This window comes from Macaca nemestrina, chromosome 12 (genome assembly GCF_043159975.1).
Source record: "Macaca nemestrina isolate mMacNem1 chromosome 12, mMacNem.hap1, whole genome shotgun sequence".
NCBI lineage: Eukaryota > Metazoa > Chordata > Mammalia > Primates > Cercopithecidae > Macaca > Macaca nemestrina.
The window spans coordinates 117,210,409-117,229,962 of NC_092136.1; the positions used below are offsets into that span (position 1 = coordinate 117,210,409).

Below are 19,554 nucleotides of genomic sequence, written 5' to 3' on the forward strand. Positions count from 1 at the left end.
TAGACTGTAGATTTCAAGGCACTTCCCATCCTGGCCCATTCATCCTCTTTACATGCCCAGCCCACCGCTGCTCACCAGCTGGGTCTGCTGCTCACCATCTCGGGGCACACTCTCCACCTCCACCACCCCTCTGCCTGCCACTCTGCTTTCCCGTTTTTCCCAGCAAGCTCTTTTTCGGTCCTGGAGGTTCACCTCTGACACCACCTCCTCGAATGGGATGAATTGTTCCCTCTCTTTGCTCCACTTAGTCCCTCTTGTTTTGTTCGATGGTTGTTTGTCTGTCTCCCCTGCCAGATGTAAGCTCTGCGTGGGCATGGATGGTGACTGACCCACATGGGGTACAAAGATGACTCAAACACAGATCCTGTCCTTAAGGAGCTTCAAGCCAAGAAGACTTTTCTTTTTCTTTGTGGATTGGTTAGAAGAGCAGTTCTGGCACATGATCTCTGCAAGTTTAAGGGAACATTTGGTTTGGGCAAAATGGAAATTTGTTGGGTGAAACAAACAAGATGTTTAATATGAACCCAGCCTTGGAGCCTTTAGTGAAATGTGTGCTAGAGGCAGGCTAGAGTTTTCAGGCCAGTTGCGTTTGAGCCCCACATGTTCCTCTCAGCTCTGGCTGATAAAACCTTTCTGGGCCACTGTCCAGCCACCAGGTCCTTGCTGGATCTTGGTCATGCTGTTTGCAGTGCTAGAGAGATGTGAAGGCACAGGCAGAGGAAGGTGGGATTAGTCAGGAAAGGTTTGGAGGGGGCGAATTGTGGAGCTCCTTTGGCAGTAGGTGAGTGGGAAGGTTACCAAGTCAGTGGGGTGGAGGTAGATCCCATTGCTTGGGGTCCAACACCTGGCCAGTATCAGAATTACTTGGGAGCTTGAGAAAAAGACAGATTTCTGGGTCTACCTAAGACCTGATGTGGCTAGCAGCCTCTTTTTGGGCTGTGCCACTTGCTGTAACGCAGTAGCAGGACCTGACGTGGTTTTGGTTCTCACGAGGTACAGCCTCTTGAGGTGGCCATCCCTGGCAGAGGAAGCCCTAAGTCAGCGGTCCCCAACCTTTTTGGCATCAAGGACCAGTTTCTTGGAAGACAATTTTTCCACAGATGGGGTCAGGGGCATTAGATTCTCATGAGGAGTGCGCAACCTAGATCCCTGGCATGCACAGATCACGATAGGCTCATGCTCCTGTCAGAACCCAGTGCCACCGCTGATCTGACAGGAGGGGGCGCTCAGGTGGTAATGTTTCCTTGCCTGCCCACTGTTCACCCCCTGCTCTGCAGCCCAGGGGTTGGGGACCTTTCCCCTAAGCTATACCTTGTGACCTGCCTGTCGTGATGTGGGTAATGGTGCTCAGCGTGGCTGACTGAGTAGCCAAGCCTTTGCAGGCTCAGCCTCCAGCTGTCCACCATCTCTGGGGGTGGAGGGGTCGAGTTGGGGAGGGGGAGCTGGAGGAGAGAGCAGCATAGGTCAAAACGGTAGATGCCATCCTCTGTCCTTCCTGTGCGTTCTTGCCCATTTTGCCATATTCTCCATTTCTCTCTCAAGGGCAGGACCAGGGCAGAGGGCTGAGCTATACTAGTTTTTGTTCATTTAAAATATTTTCAGTGCAATTTAATTGAGATATAATTGACATACAATAAACTGCAAATTTATTTGATACGTTTTACCATATTGTATACCTTCACAACCATCACCACAAAAAACGATTATAATGAATTAGACATAATACATTTGTTTTTTTTTTTTTTTGAGGTGGAGTTTCCCTCTATCACCTAGGCTGGAGTGCAGTGGTACGATTTTGGCTCACTGCAGCCTCTGCCTCCTGAGTTCAAGTGATTCTTCTGTCTCAGTCTCCCCGAGTAGCTGGTACTATAGGTGCGCACCACCATGCCCAGCTAATTTTTCTTTTTTTTTGTATTTTTAGTAGAGATGAGGTTTCACTGTGTTGGCCAGGATGGTCTCAAACTCTTGACCTCAGGTGATCCGCCCGCCTTGGCCTCCCAAAGTGCTGGGATTACAGGCGTGAGCCACCGTGCCCTGCCAACATAATACATTTCGTAATTAATTAGAAAAGTGATTATAAAATTATTTCAAATAATACGGAAGATCCAAGTTCTCAACTTCCTGTAGCCTTACACAGACAGGGACTATGGATAGTTTCTATTCACATTTTTCATGTGCCTTTCCAGAAAATTTTCTGTGTACATATAAGCATATATTTATTTTCTACTTGCTTATCTTTTTTCTTCCCATAAAAATTGTGATTGTGCTACCTAAACTGCTTGGTGATGTGCTCTTTAAATTTGAGAATAGGCCCTTGACTTATTTCTTTTTTTCTTTTTTCTTTTTTTTTTTTGAGACGGAGTCTTAACTCTGTCACCCAGGCTGGAGTGCAGTGGCGCGATCTCGGCTCACTGCAAGCTCTGCCTCCCAGGTTCATGCCATTCTCCTGCCTCAGCCTCCTGAGTAGCTGGGATCACAGGCGCCCGCCACCACGCCCGGCTAATTTTTTTGTATTTTTAGTAGAGATGGGGTTTCATCATGTTGGCCAGGATGGTCTCGATCTCCTGACCTCGTGATCCGCCCACCTCGGCCTCCCAAGTGCTGGGATTACAGGCGTGAGCCACCACGCCCGGCCGGCCCTTGACTTATTTCTGAGTTATTTCATATAGATCTACCATATTCTTTTTGTTGGCTGCACAGTCTTCTGCTGTATGAATACACCATGGTTTATTTAACTGAGGACTGAATCTTAAACAAAAACAAGACCCTAGAGCCGAGTTAAGGAGAGGGAAATGGTATTTTAGGCCAGAGGCTTAGGATGTGCGATTGTCTCCCCTTTCTGAAGAATGGTGACCTTGGCTGCTTTCCTCATCTGGTTCCTTGGCTTCCTTTTCTGGAGCAAAAAGGTTAAGGAAGAGGACCCTCTATACCAAGAGGACCGTCGGTCCGGGTATTTCCCAGAGAATCCCCTTTTCTTTGTTAGTGGGGATGGTTCAGTTTCTCACAGAAATATAGGTGAAACAAGAAGGGAGAGACCGGAAGGCCATGGTCTGCAGCCGGCCCTCCTCTCCGCTCCCTTTTTTCTTACGGTGTGTGGCTGATAGCCCCGGAGTCCTTTCTGACTCAGGGCTCAGTCCCCCTATTACTATCACCCCACTTTATTACTTGTGTTATATTTTAGTTTGTTAACTGGAGTGGGCCTGTGTGATTTTCCTTCTTGATGGGTGGGAGAGGGAGATACGTGATGAGCATGGTGTGGTCTGTAGGGGGAGACAAGTTGTGAGTTGCACGCTAGAAGGGGAACAAGGTGGGGCGGCAAAGGCTGCATGCCCTGCCGTTGTCTGCAGGCTCTGCCCATGCTGATGTGATGAGGAGTGGCAGCCCTGGCAGGGAGCCCTTCTGCTGCAGGCACCAGGAGGCACTCACAGGCAGCATTTCTATTTTTAATGTAATTTGGGGGAGCTGGGTTTTAGTTCAAGCCCTGCCCTTCCTCACCCATCCAGATGGCAGGGTTAGCCACAGCTGTTGGGGCTTAGGCTGCCAGTGGAGAGGTGTGGGGGCTGTGGGCACAGGGCTGGGGACCCTACTGGGGAAGACAGAGTGAGCTGTCTCCCGCCCCACCTCTCCTGTTGACCCTGTGTCCCAGAACAGACGGGGCTCCTGTTGGTGTGACAGAAGGAGTGCAGGTCCTAGGATGGGGACTGGCACTGGCAGAGTCTTTTCTTTTTGTTTTTCACCTTAGGCTGGGGGAGAGGGAGAGGAATGTGGGAAGAGGAGCTAACATTGGTGGTGTGCCTTCTTTGGGTTGCGAGTTGGGCCTTACGTATACGAGCTGCTTTGATCCTCACCAGAAGCCCTGTGAGTTGCAGTATACAATCCCGTTTTATACAGTGGAGGAGACAGACTTCCCAGGCAGGAAGAGCTAGAACAAAGGGTTGACCCCAGGCTGACTACACTACTATCCCCCTGTGGAAAACATTTGAAATGATCAGGAATATTTCTCCCCTCCAGGCTGGGTGACAGAGTGAGACCTTGCCTCAAAGAATAGTTCTTCCTGCCTCCTTTTTTTTAACTGACTCGCTAAATGTCACTAGTCACCCAAGCTTTAAAATGAGATTGTTGTCCTGTTTGGTTTTGTTTTTGATGGATGATGTAATTGCTGACTGGGAAGGGGGCATCATTGTCTGCTGATGGGGCCTGGGTGCTTGGGGGTCCCTGAAGGTAGTGAAGGAGCACTTTGTCTTCCTCCAGGTGCCAGGTGGTGCCCTTTTTGTCTCGGGCACAGCTCTCTCTCTCTCTCATTCTACCAGTACTCCATCTCTCCGGGACTTATCCTTACTCATGTGCTTGCCTTTGCCCCCCGATTCTGCCCTTAATTTCAGCACTCTTGTAATTCGCTGGCACACTGCTCATCTGGGCCTCTGTGGATTTGGGGTACTCATGGATTTCTCTGCTTTCTCCTCGCAGCTTGCAGTGCAGGCTTCCTGCAGCAGGAGGCAGGATTTTCTTTTTCTTGTGTGTTCTGCTTCGGCCTCTGGCGCCTGGCTCTATGTGTAATGGCTGTGGTCTTCTGCCACATCCTCCCCAGGCCTCAAGGCCAGCCCAGGGAGCAGCTGTGAGCCTGGGGGCTTAGCCAAAGCTTGGGGAAGCTTCACTGTGCAGTAGATGAAGCTTCTGTTCTGTGTCCCGTATGGTCCCATCCTCTGGAGAGCAACTTCTCAAGCTTTCTCCTAAGCTTGAGAGCCAGCAGGAGGTTGGAGGGACCCAAATGCAGTTCCTTCAACACAGACTCTTTATTGCTTCTCTCCTACAGGCCCAGCAACCACTGGGAATAGAAGACAAGGATGACAGCCAGTCCAGCCAAGATGAGCTGCAGAGCAAGCAGTCCAAAGGCTTGGAGAGGTACCATAGGTGGGAGGCTATCCCCAGGGGTGTGCCTTCAGGGTGGTGTGGACTTGGGCAGAATTCTTGGCTTTGGTGGCTGGCCTGGCTCAGTGTATACTTGCTTGGCAGCAGGTGATGAACTGGCTGGATGGCCTTGCAGGGTCTGTGTGTGCACATACGTGTGTATATGTATGTGTACGTGTGTGTACTGGCAATGTGTATATATGTTTGCATGCATGAGCAGACCCTCTGATTCTCCACCAAGATGGGAATGTGAAGTGCCTCTGGGTGCATTTGGCAGGACTCCAGGCACCATTGTGGGGCCAGGGCTGATTAAGCTGTGTGTGTGCCTGTTATGGGCCAGGGCTGGAGAAACCTTGTGGAGGTCTGGAGGAGTCACATTGGAGGGTTGGTACTGCAACTCAGAGCTCTGAGCCAGGGCCCTGCCACATCAGAAATGGCTGCAGCTATCTGTGAGTGTGCAACTGTGTGTGATGTGACAGGGGCTCTCAGCTTCTCAGGCCTGAGCCCCCTGACAAGCGCTACCACCCTAGAAGGGGAAGGAGAATGGTCATTTCACTTTTAGACCCTCAAAACCTATCCATGACAGCTTCGTGCATTTTCTAGTCTGACCTCTTGAGTCTGGCTTCTCTTTTTCTCCCCATTTAGTTCTTCCACCCCTTCCTGGCCCCAGCGATGGGGAGCTCTGGGGATGGGCACACTTGTGAGTGTGTCCTGCTCTGATTCCTGAACCAAGCAGAGGCAGCATAGGGACCCCTGTGGAGCCTGACTCCAGTCTAGGCAAAAGGGGTGCTCAGGAGGGAGTCACTCCTTCCCACATGTGTGACTGCCTTGCCCTGCTGTGGCTCTCCACGGATGGATTTGGGGACGGGGCTGGAGCATAACCCAGGAGGAGGCAATGACCTAGGTCCACGCACTGTATTCCCCAGTTCTCTTCCCGCTCTCCAAATGGAGGGACCTGACTCCGCTGCTCTACCTGGCCTGACCAGGTTATCTCCTCCACTTCCACATGAGGAGCGGGCCCAGAGTCCCCCTCGAAGCCTGGCCACCGAAGAAGAGCCCCCCCAGGGCCCCGAGGGGCAGCCCGAGTGGAAGGAGGCAGAGAAGCCTGGGGAGGACTCTGCAGCCAGCCTCAGCCCGCAGCTCTCCCTCCAGAGGTAAGGATGAGGGGAAGCATCCCCGGGTGGCGGCCGCTCTGCGTGTAGTGGGTATGTGTGCTAGTGCTGAGAGAGATGGGGCTGGGGTTGGCTTGGGGAGGGAGTAGGGAGCTGGGGCGGGTTTATAGCCTCAGCAGCAGCAGTAGCAGCAGCAGTAGCAGCAGCAGCAGCAGCAGCAGCAGCAGCAGCAGCAGAGGCTCTGCTTAGTGTCCCATGGGAGCTGGATATGAGGACATGTGCCTCTTCCTAGTCCTCAGTCTGCAGCTGAAATGAGGGTATGTGGTCTGATTAGAGGAACTTAGAAACTCTTGAATAAGGAGGTGTCTCTTTTGTCCCAGGTGTCTACCTGCAAGGGCCTGGAGCAGAGACTGGTGTCACCCTGGCTGCTCCATTCCTGCCAGGAAGCCCTTTCTCTAGTCCCCTCCCTGCCAGCACCCCTGTTTCCAATAGTCATCCTACTTCTAGTCATTCAGCAGCCCCAGCTGGAGCCCTGTTATGTGCTCGGCCCAGAGAGAGGGAAGCCCAGATTACTCTGAGTCCAGCTGAGAGGACCTTTTTTTCCTAGCCTAGTCCAGAGCGTGGTGGACATTTGCTAGTTCTCTGTCCCCCTAGCAAGAGAAACATGCTGGTCTTAGAATTTATTGGGTTGGAATGAATCACTAGGGAACCTGAGCAGCATCGATGTGCAATCAAAGCATCCACTGAACACCTGCTATGTACGGAGCTCCTGGGGTACCATAACCATCCTGCTTCCGTTGTGAGGCAGGAGTCTCTGGTCTTTGATGCAGATAATTCAGGGAGAGGAAGGGTGGGGAGAGGGAGGTTTAAGACCCGAGGTAGGGAAACTGTTGGGGCTGTCTCTCTTGTCTCTATCATAGCTCTTTGACCCCAAATGGCATGCGTCTTAAGCCTCTTGCTTTCTTACTGGCTTTAACACAGTTGTTTCCTTACTGCTATCAAGGGAGCAGGCCCCAAGCCCACCTGCTGCCCACGAGAAGGGCACGGAGCAGCATTCCCAAGCCGAGGAGCTGGGCCCTGGGCAGGAAGAGGCAGAGGAGAATGAGGAGAAGGTGGCGGTCAGCCCCACCCCGCTAGTCTCTCCAGAGGTGTAAGGGCCAGTTTTGCGTGTCTGTCCCTGTCCTCCTCTGCGTGTGGGCTGCTTCAGTGCCTATTGACTCTTGGGTGGTGGGAGGTGGGGCTCAGGCTCTGGCCAGGGGTTAGAGTATAGGGAGATTTAGCATGTCCTTGGTGCTCTGTGTGCTGCCTTGAGAGCCCCACGCAGGCGTGACTGATCCTTACCTGGGGTTAGCTTTGGTCCCTGGGGCTCCTGGTCAGGACTTGAGGTATAAGGGCGGATGAGGGGGTACCTCCTGGCTCATTTGCTAAACTTGCTAAATCATGTTTCCTGTCTACCAAGTACTGTTTTTCTCTTCAAAAATGTTGAGGTATGTAAGTACACTGCAGTACATAGGCCTGCAGTGTACAGTTCAGTGAAAGTTTGCATCTGTGCACACTGTATAGCAGCCACTCAAATGGGGAATGTCTCCATCCCTCGAGGAAGTTTCCTCATGCCCCTCTCAACCCACCCACCCCAGGTCTTCACTGTTCTGACCTCTGACCTCCAAGTTTTGGCCAAAGGGTCATTTTTCCAGTTCTCCACTTCACATAAATGGAATTATACAGTACCCAGGATTGATCTTTTGTGCTTGTGTTCAAAGCTCAGTGTGTTTTTGTGATTCACCTATGTTGAACCAAGTACTTCTAAAATTTAGAAATCATTTAGCTTTTCTCCTTCCATGTCACCCTTCCCCTTCCTACCCATTTTTCAGATGAGGAAACTGAGGCTCAGAGAAGTGAAGGGATTCATCTAAGGTCACATCGCTAGTCAGTGGCAGAATTAGAACTAGATTCTAGGCAGGGCATGGTGGCTCACGCCTGTAATCCCAGAACTTTGGGAGGCCAAGGCAGGTGGATCACCTGAGGTCAGGAGTTTGAGACCAGCCTGGCCAACATGGCGATACCCCGTCTCTACTAAAAATACAAAAATATGGCGGGCGCCTATAATCCCGGCTACTTGGAATACTGAGGCAGGAGAATGGCTTGAATCTGAGAGGCGGAGGTTGCGGTGAGCCGAGATCGTGCCACTGCACTCCAGCCTGGGCAACAAGAGCGAAACTCTGTCTCAAATAAAAACACTAGATTCTAGTCACTAGAGCTCTAGACTTCTGACTTAGCCTGCAGCCACTGTTCCTTTTCTCTGCATGGAGAAAGACAAGGGTCAGGACTTAAACATTTTCCCTTCTGTGAACTGAGCAGGTCTAAAGGATTTGGGACTGACTCATGAGCAGAGACAGGTTTACGCACACATTACTCACAGCAAGTTCATGCACACATTACTCACTGAGAGCTGGCAGGGCACGTGAGCTCAGGATCTCGTGTCGTCACCATAACATTGTAGGAGTGGTGTAGGGAAGGGGTGGTCACGTCTTTCCAGTGGTGATACATCCTACAATGAAAACTGTGACCTTGAGGAATTAGGAATTATACAGCCTTCCTGTCCCCTTGGTGGCCGTGGTCAACCAGTTCAGGATACTTTCTATGAGGACAGGAGGTGGGTGTAGTTCAGAGAGGAAGACTGGGCCGACGTCAGAGGGGTGTCTTCCCAGGATCTCTAGAGTGAAACCTGGGCAGCAGGGCTCAGTTGGGGCCTCGGCTTCCCTGGCACCTCCCCAGCTGCCTTGGCTGATTCATTCCCCTCCTTTGTGTTTCTCCTGCCATCCCAGCAAGGCTGCCCCTGCTAGGGTCTCAGAGATAGTTGACCACGCGGTTTCAGTTTACACCATCCCCTTGGGAAATGCCTTCGGTTCTTTCCTGAGTCTCTTCAGGCCCCATCACTTCCTTGTTATTAATCTTTACAGCTGCATTAGGAACGAATTGGTTTGTCTAGGTTTTGTGGGAGTAGTTCTGTGTCTGTCAGCTTCCAAAGGTGTAGGCAAGCTGGGTCTGAAGGGTTAGGAGCAGAGGGCAGGCTAGAGGGAGCAGGTAGGCCAGAAGGCAGCACATGCCACTCACTGAATGCTTTCTGGCCAAGGCCAGGACTAGGAAACAGGAAGATTCTCCCCTTGTCATGCCAGCTTCTTTCGTGAGGATGTGCAGAGAAGAGGGTAAAAGAATCAAAACCACGAAGTTGAGTATGAGAGGAGACATAACTTTTGTGGTAGTACCATGAAAACCGTTTTGCAGTGTTCCTAGGTGCCATTTCCCTGCCCTCCACTCTCCTTCCCTGTCTCTCCCTGCTTTCCCTTCTGGCTTTCTCACACGTGTCTTTGAGCTACTTGCTGGTCAGCCTGAAATGATTATGCTCCTGCAGAGCCTCCCCTTTGTCACTCACTGTAGGAAACTGGGTCCCACTGATTCTGATACCTGAGGAGTTGGCCTAGAAATCAAGCTGTTTCTTCCCCTGGAGTCCTCAACTTCCCGATCATGTCATGGATCTTTCAGGCATTGTTTAGTGCCTTGGACCTGAGCTAGCAGTTTGAGCTACTAGATCTTTAAAACAGGGCGAGGGAGAAGAGGTCCACTGACAGACGGCCCAGCTTGCCTCTGGGCAAGCTCACTGGTGCTCATAGCCTGGGCACATGCCCCACGTGGTGTGATGCCCCATCTTTCCAGAGCATCTGTCCCTAGGGCTCCACATAGCTTGCAGCCTGCAGGAGAGAGAGACATTAAAAGGTACCATCTCAGGGAAAAAAGATGTTTTCAGCTAAGGTTGGAAATGAGTTGGAGGGTTGATGAGGCGGAGAGCTGTGGAGGAAGGCTCCTTCTGAGGGCAGGATTCTCAGAGGAGGTGGCAGCCACATGTCTTACATCTGCATCAGTTGGGCTGTGTCAGGGGACTCAGAGGAAGCCAGGCTTTGGAAGGAAGGAGGAGATGGAGTTGGGAGCAGAAAAGAATTGAAGGCATAGCTCAAGATCATTTCTGGTCCAAGTTATGATTTTAGGAAAGGGGAAATGAAAGGTCTTTATGGTATTTCAGAGATGACAGTAGCCTGTCCTGTCTTCCTCTCTCTCTAGTCTCAAGGTGCTGCAGTGGGATTCCTAAGCCCTTGTTTTCCTCTACTGTTCTAATCTGATCCCGCCCGCTGCTTTCCATCTGCAGTGGGGCTCGAGCTGGAGGGAGAAGGGGTTCTGAGTCCCCAGCAGGGAAGACCAGCTCCCCTGTTTGACTCTTGCCTGGCCCTCTTTGTTTTGGGTCATGCCCACACTTTCTGGTTAGGTTGACTGAGCCACCGTGCCAGGCCTGCAGCAGCCTGAGTGCTGTGCGAGGAGGGTGTGTGGTGAGACCAGTTTCCACTGTGAGATTGAGGGACTTGGATGTGCAGGCACATTCTGGCCTTTAGGAAAGTCACTCTGGAAGGCAAAATGCTTTATCCTGCTCATGCTTTATCCTGCTCATGCTTTATCCTGCTCAGAATGTTCTCAGGATTCCTCTTTGGGCATTTCCTTGAAGAACCAGAAATCAAGCAAAATAACAGTCCTTATTACTTTACACACATCTTTTTAATGGATACCATTATTCCTGATCTCACCACCCTGTTATGCATCCAGGTCAGCTCTGAATTCCTTTTACTCATTTCTAAACATTTAATTAACTCTAAGCAGATGAAAACGTGCCCCCACGGGTAGACGGGGAACATGGCACTCATGTGCACACTTGCTACGTTTTTTGGCTTAGGGGAGCATCTCCTCCTGGCCCCCATGGTGTTGTGATAGGGGAGCTTCCTATTCCTGGGCTTTCCTGGACTGTTGTAGTTCTCAGAGCTAGGAGACCTGCTGCTGCTTCTTTCATGGGCCCATATACATTGGCCACTACTCAGTTTGGGAGGCAGAAAGCAGTCTCTGGGGACTGTTCCCAAATTGCTGGCATGAGCCTTAAGTAGCAGGCAGAGCTCTAGTGGGGAGGTGGTAATGGGGCTATGAGCCATTCTAGGAAGGAATCCAGTAGGGACAGAGCTTCACTCTGTCCTTGCTGCTGCCAGCTCTTGAGCTGCAGCTTCAGATTTTGACCTTGGGCCACAACCTCGTAAGTCAGCTGAGAGCCTGCTGTGGGCTGCCCTTCTCCCTTGGCTCTTGGGGCCTTAAACAGCCACAGTGGGGCTTGTCCTATAGAACAAGCATTGACCATATCTCTTGCCTGCCCTTGGGTGAGCTGTTTGACTCCTGATTGTGGGCCCTCCATTAGGATTCCATTTGTGATGTTCTGTATCCATTCTAACCTGGATGCAGAGGTGGGTGGACATTAACCCTGTGATGATATGCCATTCCCTACCCATGGCAGGCGATTCACAGAGCCTGTGGCTCCCCCAAAGCAGCTCTCAGAGGCTGCACTAAAGGCCATGGAAGAGGCAGTGGCCCAAGTACTCGAGCAAGACCAGAGGCACCTGCTGGAATCGAAGCAAGAGAAGATGCAGCAACTGCGGGAGAAGCTGTGCCAAGAGGAGGAAGAGGAGATTCTCCGGCTTCACCAGCAGAAAGAGCAATCTCTCAGGTCCTGCCCTTTCCCTTGGGCATGCTTCCCGGGGCCTTTCAGGGGATGTGAGGAGCCAGGGACACCCTCTCAGCCTGGGGACCACTGGGATGCCCATGGTTCTACCAAGACCAACTAAAGTTGGGAAACTTTACCCAACAATTTCTGCTTACATCTCATTGGTTACACCTAGTTGCAGAGAACACTGGGAAATGTAGTCCTTTAGCTGACCTCTTTACCCAGTAGAATAAAAGCAGGGTTCTGTTGGTAAGGAAGAAAGGGAGAATGGATATTGAGCTGTTAATGAGCCATCTGTCACAGTCCCAGGATGGGAAAGGTACTACAAAAAGGTGTTAACATTTCACTTACTTGGCAATTTAACTAAAGGCTGAGTCTTGTCCTCTTGTACAGAACATCTAAGAGTGGTAGAAAATTATTATTTTTAGATGATACCTAGCAAAGTATATATAAAACATTTGTGCTTAATTTAGAGAAAATAAAACAGAAAACCAACATACAAGTACTGGGAAGGTCGGAACAATCTCTCACGAGCCCAATGCAGGAAGCACTGACCCAGGGTCTGTCCTTATATTGCATCCTTGTGGATCCTCCACCAGGGAGCATCCCAAAGAACAGACACCTCCAACCCCCTAGCATCCTCCTCTTCCAGCCAACTGAGAATTGGGGCAGGGGTCCACCCAAGCAGAGTGTGACTCACCTTAAGGTGCAGTGCCTTGGAGCAAATCCTGGTGGTGTGTCCCTGTCAGCCCACCAGTCTCCTCCCCTCTTGCTGGCCACCCTGAGCTTGGCTGACTGTACTTTCCATCCCTCTCCCAAGGGCCGTGACTCCAGAGGCCCTCTTAGGTTGTGGGGAAGACTGGAATGCCAAAAGTGTCTTGATTCATGGCCTGGAACATAGTAGTTGCTGAACAAATAGTAGCAATTACTTTTATTTTCAGTTGAAATCAATGCATGTTCAGGCATTCTTGACTAAGTGACTTCTCTGTGGACAGTGCCTTGCCTGACTTTCTTCAAAATAGTTCATCACCAGAACCTGTTTCTGTTTATGCCCAAGCCTTTCTGAGGAATGGGCTCTTCTTCCCTCTGCTGGGAAATTCCATGTGGTAGAAATTTCTGGAAGCCACAGCTGATCTTACAACAAATATTTCTAGAATGAGAAGGCAGGCAGATTGGCCCTTAGTTTCTTTCACTGTAAAATGAAGGGATTGGACTTAAAACTTCTAAAGTCCCTGCCAGCTCTAACACTGTTGCTGTGTGTAAAATTTAGCCATAGGACAAAGAGAAAGGGTTTCTGGGGAATCTAGAAGGAAGGATTTTTACTTATTTCAAATTTTCTCTCTCTCTCTTTTTTTTTTGTTTTTTTTTGAGACAGAGTCTTGCTCTGTCGCCCAGGCTGGAGTGTGTGGCTCACTGGGCTCACTGCAAGCTGTGCCTCCCAGGTCACACCATTCTCCTGCCTCAGCCTCCCGAGTAGCTGGGACTACAGGTGCCTGCAACCATACCTGGCTAATTTTTTTTTTTTTTTTTTTTTTGTATTTTTAGTAGAGACGGGATTTCACTGGGTTAGCCAGGATGGTCTTGATCTCCTGACCTGATAATCCGCCCGCCTCGGCCTCCCAAAGTGCTGGGATTACAGGCGTAAGCCACCATGCCCGGCCAAATTTTCTCTCTTAATGGAAGAAAGTAATGGTGTTCGTATCTTGAAATAGGAAAGAATCCTAAGTCTTTTTTTGGCTTTAGGATTTGTTACAGAAGCTTTTCAAAGGAATTGTCTTCCGAATCATGTTTTTCCTAGGCTTGAATTCCCTGAGTGCCCAGCACACATCCCCTGGTCATGCGGGGCTGTGTGAGGAGTTACTTGAAAAGGATGTGGTTTGTGTAAGCAGGGGGATGTCTGCTTAGGATGAAATGGCCACTGTTGTTGGTGTGTAAATAAGATATAACCTTTCGTAGATATCACAACTTGCTTATAGTTTGGGGCTGTATGATGCTGTTCAAATTCAGTTAATTTATTAAGCACTTACTTTATGTCAGCTACTATGTGTGGTACCTGGGATATAACAGATTTTAAGACAAGATTCTTTCTCTTGAGAAGCTCCCAGACTGGCAAGGAAAACAGATACAGAAGATGAATTATGATGCCATGTGACGCATGGTGCAGAGTAGCATGGGATAAGAAAGGTCCACATGTAAAGTGATGGCAACAGAAAGATGAATTGATAAGCTTGGAGGGAGTTGGAAAGACTTCCCAGAGAGGGAACTGGGTGTTGAGCAATGAATATGGGTTTGCTAGATAGAAAAGGGAATTCTTGGCAGAGGATCTGGGAAGGAAGAGTGTGGTAGAATGGAGGGACAGTGACTCAGCTGATGTGCCTAGAACAGAGCCTGTCGGAGTGAAAGAATGTGGAATCAGGTTGGGTGGCTATCGCTATCTTTGAGTGAGTGCCATGCTGAGGTGAAGCTGTTGACAAGAGGGGAGCCTTTGGAAGAAGTGCTGTATTACTGAAACCCAGAAGCCAGTAGTTTGCTTTTTTTTTTTTGGAGATTGAGTCTTGCTCTGTTGCCCAGGTTGGAGTGCTGTGGTGTGATCTCAGCTCACTGCAACCTCTGCATCCCAGGTTCCAGCAATTCTCCTGTCTCAGCTCCCAAGTAGCTGGGACTACAGGAGTGTGCCACCATGCCCGGCTAATTTTTGTATTTTTAGTAGAGATGGGGTTTCACCATTATGGCCAGGCTGGTCTCAAACTCCTGACCTCAAGTGATCCACCTGCCTCGGCCTCCCAAAGTGCTGGGATTATAGGCGTGAGCCACCATGCCTGGCCAGTAGTTTGCTTCTTGAAGCAAAGGGGAGTTCATGGTTCCCTCGTTATCCTGGAAGGTATTATGGGAGGCAGCTGTAGACCCAGAGACTGAGGTTATCTTGAGCACTCATCTTTAGGAAACTTTGACTGGGCGCAGTGGCTTACGCCTATAATCTGAGTGCTTTGGGAGGCTGAGGCCAAAGGATCACTTGAGCCCAGGAGTTCGAGACCAGCCTGGACAACATAGCGAGACTCCATCTCAACAATTAGCTGGGTTTGATGGTATATGCCTGTGGTCCTAACTACATGGGATGCTGAGGTGAGAGGGTTGCTTAAGCCCAGGAGTTTAAGGCTGCAGTAAGCCATGATCACACCACTTGCATTCCAGCCTGGACAACAGAGCAAGAACCTGTCTCCAAACAGGAAAAAAAATAAAAAAAGATTCAGGAAGTTTCTTAGGCAGAACACAGGGCTGTTGGAGACTGACAACCACAGCCTGTGAATGGAATAAAGACCCTTGTGGTTTCTCTGACAACCTCGCCTTTCCTTTCCATCTCAGTTCCTTGAGGGAGCGACTGCAGAAAGCCAGTGAGGAGGAGGAGGCCCGGATGAGAGAGGAGGAAAGCCAGAGGCTATCCTGGCTCCGAGCCCAGATCCAGTCCAGCACACAAGCAGATGAGGACCAAATCAGGTAACTGCGTGCTTACCTGTGAGCTGCCCAGCCTCGTGGAGGTGACCCCAGGGTACACAGGGCCGTTCCCAACCTACTCTGTCCATCCAGGGCTGAGCAAGAGGCTTCCCTGCAGAAACTGAGAGAAGAGTTGGAGTCTCAACAGAAGGCTGAGAGGGCCAGCTTGGAACAGAAAAATAGGCAAACGCTGGAGCAGCTCAAGGAAGAGATGGAGGCTTCGGAGAAGAGCGAACAGGCTGCCCTGAACGCTGCTAAGGAGAAGGCTCTGCAGCAGCTGAGGGAGCAGCTGGAAGGGGAGAGGAAAGAAGTGAGTCAGTCAAGTGGGGACCTCACCCTTTGATATGTGTCTGGGCTGCCTGGGAGGGGACCGAGAACACAGGGAGAGGAAGGGCAAGCCTCGGGTGGGCGTGCAGGCTGGGGAGCCAGGTGGAGAGTAGGTCTCACACATAGACTGGCATGGGAGATGGCGAGGTGACTGCCTGGGCCCATTACTCCATATGGACCAAATTAGCTCAGGGCAGGAGCTTGCTCTGCTGTCCATGGCAGGGCAGAGGATGCAGCAGGCATCCCGAGGCCCCTCCAGGGTCAGGCTGGTTGGCAGTGGTGGCAGGAGGTTCTCAAGCAGAGAACCATCAGAGGCTTGAAGGAGAGTGTCCTGTGGATTTGAGAAAATTGGTGACTGAAAGAGATTTAGCCAGACCAGAGGTTTTGAGACAAGGGCGCTCTGTCCCTCACTGTCTCTGAGGGACAGCTGCAAGGGCCTCACTCCCCACTTTTCCCTCCTTTCTTAGGATGAGAGGCTAGCAACATAGCAGGGATTTTCTCTTTGTCCATACTCCCTGTACTCCAGTCAGATGGCTGGCTTCTGAAGGTTTTAGCACAGTCTCTCTGAGCACTTGCAGTGCATTGGAGTTCCCCTGTCTTGCTGTAGTGTTTTCCATGTCTAAAAGCTGCAGCTTTGCACCTCACCAAAATAAAAAGAAGGTTCTACATGGCCTGACTTAATGATACCATCCAACCTGGCCCCCCTGGCTTGGATCTTATTTACCAGCATGAGCACCGTCTGTGGACCTGTGGCCTAGTCTAAAGGCAGGGGGTGGGAGCAGACAGCCGAAACTTACTGAAATGCCCCTCTCTTCTGGCCTTCATGTTCCTGTTCATTGCCAGTTGTAGACTTCAGGGGCTGAGTTATTTCAGAGGAACAAAGATGTGCTGTGCTTCCCCGTGCTTCCCTTGACCCTGATCTCAAGGGGTTGGGGGTTGGTAGTCTTCCTGGCTCTGCCTCCCACCATGGTCAGTGCCTGGCCAGCTTCCCTCACAGTCCCTTTGCTGCTTCCCAGGCGGTGGCAAGGCTGGAGAAGGAGCACGGTGCTGAGCTGGAGCGGCTCTGCTCCTCTTTGGAGGCCAAGCACCAGGAGGTGAGACGCAGTATTCTGGGCCCCCTTCATGGCTGATTAACAGAATTCAGCCCCATCCCTGGCTACTAGGCAGTGAGCCTCTCCCTCCAGCCCCTGGGGATGGATGCCAGGTCCTCAGAACACATCCCCACACAGCAGCTGTACAGTATCCCTGAGGGACACACTTCCCTGTGTGTGCGGGGGCCTCCTCAGGTGGTCTCCAGCCTCCAGAAGAAGATAGAGGAAGCTCAACAGAAAGAGGAGGCCCAGCTGCAGAAGTGCCTTGGGCAGGTGGAGCACAGAGTTCACCAGAAGGCTTATCACATGGCTGAGTATGAGCAAGAGGTGAGTGCTGCTCTGCATCTTCCACAGTTATGTGCACCTGTCGTGGACTCTCTTACAGTCAGCTGAGCTGTCCTAGCCTCAGTGGCCTCCAGTTTGCTTTGGATGGCTCAGCTGGGGTTAGCACTTCTGGTTCCATTTTTATGCTTTAGTTCCCTTGAAACCAGGTACTCCTCCAATCTGATGCCCCTGTATGCATGTGGAGAGGGTGTGTTGGGGTATGGCTGTGTGCTGACCGTGGTGTCATGGCTGTGTGATGTCCATGTTTTGTGTGTGTCGGGGGAGATTGGGGAAATGTGTGTAAGACCTTCAGGTGCAGCAGGCCCTGAGTGCTGGTCCACCTCGGTTCTGCATGCCACATGCCTGCCGTCTCCCCTGCAGCTCAGCAGTCTCCTGCGAGAGAAGCGCCAGGAAGTGGAAGGGGAGCATGAGAGGAGGTTGGACAAGATGAAGGAGGAGCACCAGCAAGTGATGGCTAAGGCCAGAGAGCAGTATGAAGCTGAGGTAGCTCAGCCACATCCCCTGTGCGCATGCACACACATGCACACACACATGCGCACACACATGCACACACGCACACACGCACACATGCACATGCACGCACACCCCGGGGTCCTTCCCACCTGACTGTGGGGCAGAGGAAGGGGATAAACTGTGGTCAGGGATTGTGGGAGGTTTTCCTTCCTAGTACCCTGCCACGATGATGTTTTTTGCCTTTTTTATTAAAGCATGAGAAAGACCTCCACCTAATGAGGGGCAATTCCTTTTTTATCAGGCAGGCTGCACTTTCTTCTGATGGTAAAAAGACCCCCCATACATTGAGCTTGTACTGTGTGCCGAGAACTGTTCTGAGCTCTTTGTCTATTTTAACTCATTTAGTCCTCACACCAGCCTTAGGAAAGATCTAGTATCATTATCTCCATTTTAAAGATGAGGACACTGAGACTTGGAGAGTTTAAGTAGCTTGCCAAGATCATACTCAGCTAATGAGTGGAAGAGCTAAGATTCAAGCCCAGGGTGTCCGACTCCAAAGCCTTCAGTTTCCTCACTGCAACACCACGTCACCAGGGTTCCTCAACATCTCAGGACACCAAGAAATAGACTGGCAAGAACCAAGTAATACTGATATTCTCCCCATTTTAAGTCTTTGAGCTTAAGGTAGGAAAGTTCAGCGACTTGAGTGTACCCAAGCTGGCCTGGCTTGCTCACATTGAGGGTGAACATTGAGCGGGTAGAGGGTGGCTGACTATGGCCCACAGCTGGGCCCCTGCAGGGCGTTAAGACTACTGCTCCAGTAACTGGAACCAGTATCCCAGACTCTTTCTAGGATCTTTTCCAGGGCAGAAATAGCTGTCCCATGATGAAATTTGCTGCATCCCTTCCCCCAACCAATTATGACCGTGCTGAAGAATAGTGATACTTTATCAGTGACCTCTCATTCCTTAAGGAGGAAAAGTTGTATATGGTGGAGCCATAGGAGAGCCAGAGGGGGATTCCGTCATGGTATCCGGCCAGCCTCTGCTTCAGCCGTAGAGGGCTGCAGGCTTGCTGGGGTCAGGGCCGGTGCTGTGCTTGTAACCCTCCTCTTCTCCAAGAGCTGGCTTTAGGGAACCGACGGTGTCCCTGATCTTATTGACGCAAGGCTGCAGGGCTGCGGGAGCTGTGATTTTTGTGGTGGAAGGGGCCGCCGCAGCTTCCCACCAGTGGGCCCATCCTCCTTGCAGGAGAGGAAGCAGCGGGCTGAACTTCTGGGGCACCTGACTGGAGAGCTGGAGCGTCTACAGAGGGCCCATGAGCGAGAATTGGAGACTGTGAGGCAGGAGCAACACAAGCGTCTTGAGGACTTGCGGCGCCGGCACAGGGAGCAGGTGAGGGGCCTGGGGCAGGGTGAGCCCACTGTGACCCCTCCATGCACAGTAAGAAGGTGCTGGGAGCAAACGCGTGGCCCCAGCAGGATGGAGCCTGACAGCTTCTGGAGTGCGAGTCTCTCACTGGCCATCTCCAAGCTGGGGCATCCTTGCTGCTTTGTTTTCTGGGCCAGGGAACACACTCAGGATTAGAACTAGAGGTCAGCCCCTGTAAGGCATTGGGGTTGGCACCTTCGTGTCTCCTTGCTCCAGCAGGAAGTAACCAAGGTGCGGAGCCTTCCTGGGAGGCTGCAGGGGCACACAGCGAGGAAGCCTGAGCCCAGAGTGGAGGTTGCGGAGTGGCATGGTGGGTTCTGGAACCCCCTCCTGCCCCTCAGCTAATGCCTTACACTCTTTCTGTGCTTATGTCTTTCTCTTTCTGGGCAGGAAAGGAAGCTCCAAGATTTAGAGTTGGACCTTGAAACCAGAGCTAAAGATGTCAAGGCCAGATTGGCTCTGCTGGAGGTCCAGGTGAGGGATCTGCAGGAGTCCTTGACCTCAGAGTCATAGCTCCTCTAGCAGAGGGCAGGCCCAGCCCCTCAGACCTGGGGTCTGCAGTCAGCCAGAAAATCCTGTCTGTTCTCTGCAAGGAGGAGACTGCCCGGAGGGAGAAGCAGCAGCTGCTTGATGTGCAGAGGCAGGTTGCTCTGAAGAGTGAGGTTTGTCTCCCTCTTTTGTCCTCCCTCCTGTTTTTCCTCCATCCCCTGTCTTTCTTCTCCCTGTTCCCCACATTTTGCTCATCTGATCTGTCCAGGGCACTGGGGTTCCAAACTCTCTTGGCCAGTGTTCCACAAATAGTGCCACTC

General features: G+C 51.3%; 1 protein-coding gene across 18 annotated transcripts in view; it reads left to right on the forward strand.

The window, feature by feature from the left end:
* Window positions 1–19,554, forward strand: part of LOC105476495 (centrosomal protein 164) — a 98,239-nt gene that overhangs the window by 60,935 nt on the left and 17,750 nt on the right. For 10 of the 18 annotated variants that reach the window (XM_071075970.1, XM_071075979.1, XM_071075969.1 and 7 more), the window contains 12 exons: window positions 4,814–4,911; window positions 5,835–6,062; window positions 7,024–7,170; window positions 11,401–11,610; window positions 14,971–15,102; window positions 15,193–15,409; window positions 16,443–16,520; window positions 16,713–16,844; window positions 17,223–17,345; window positions 18,566–18,709; window positions 19,136–19,219; window positions 19,339–19,407. In XM_071075970.1, coding sequence (XP_070932071.1) covers window positions 4,814–4,911; window positions 5,835–6,062; window positions 7,024–7,170; window positions 11,401–11,610; window positions 14,971–15,102; window positions 15,193–15,409; window positions 16,443–16,520; window positions 16,713–16,844; window positions 17,223–17,345; window positions 18,566–18,709; window positions 19,136–19,219; window positions 19,339–19,407 — 1,662 coding nt within the window. Of the gene's footprint in view, window positions 1–4,813; window positions 4,912–5,834; window positions 6,063–7,023; window positions 7,171–11,400; window positions 11,611–14,970; window positions 15,103–15,192; window positions 15,410–16,442; window positions 16,521–16,712; window positions 16,845–17,222; window positions 17,346–18,565; window positions 18,710–18,964; window positions 19,056–19,135; window positions 19,220–19,338; window positions 19,476–19,554 lie in introns of those variants that run through there. The other 8 variants (XM_071075973.1, XM_071075982.1, XM_071075974.1 and 5 more) reach the window with 6 other exon arrangements.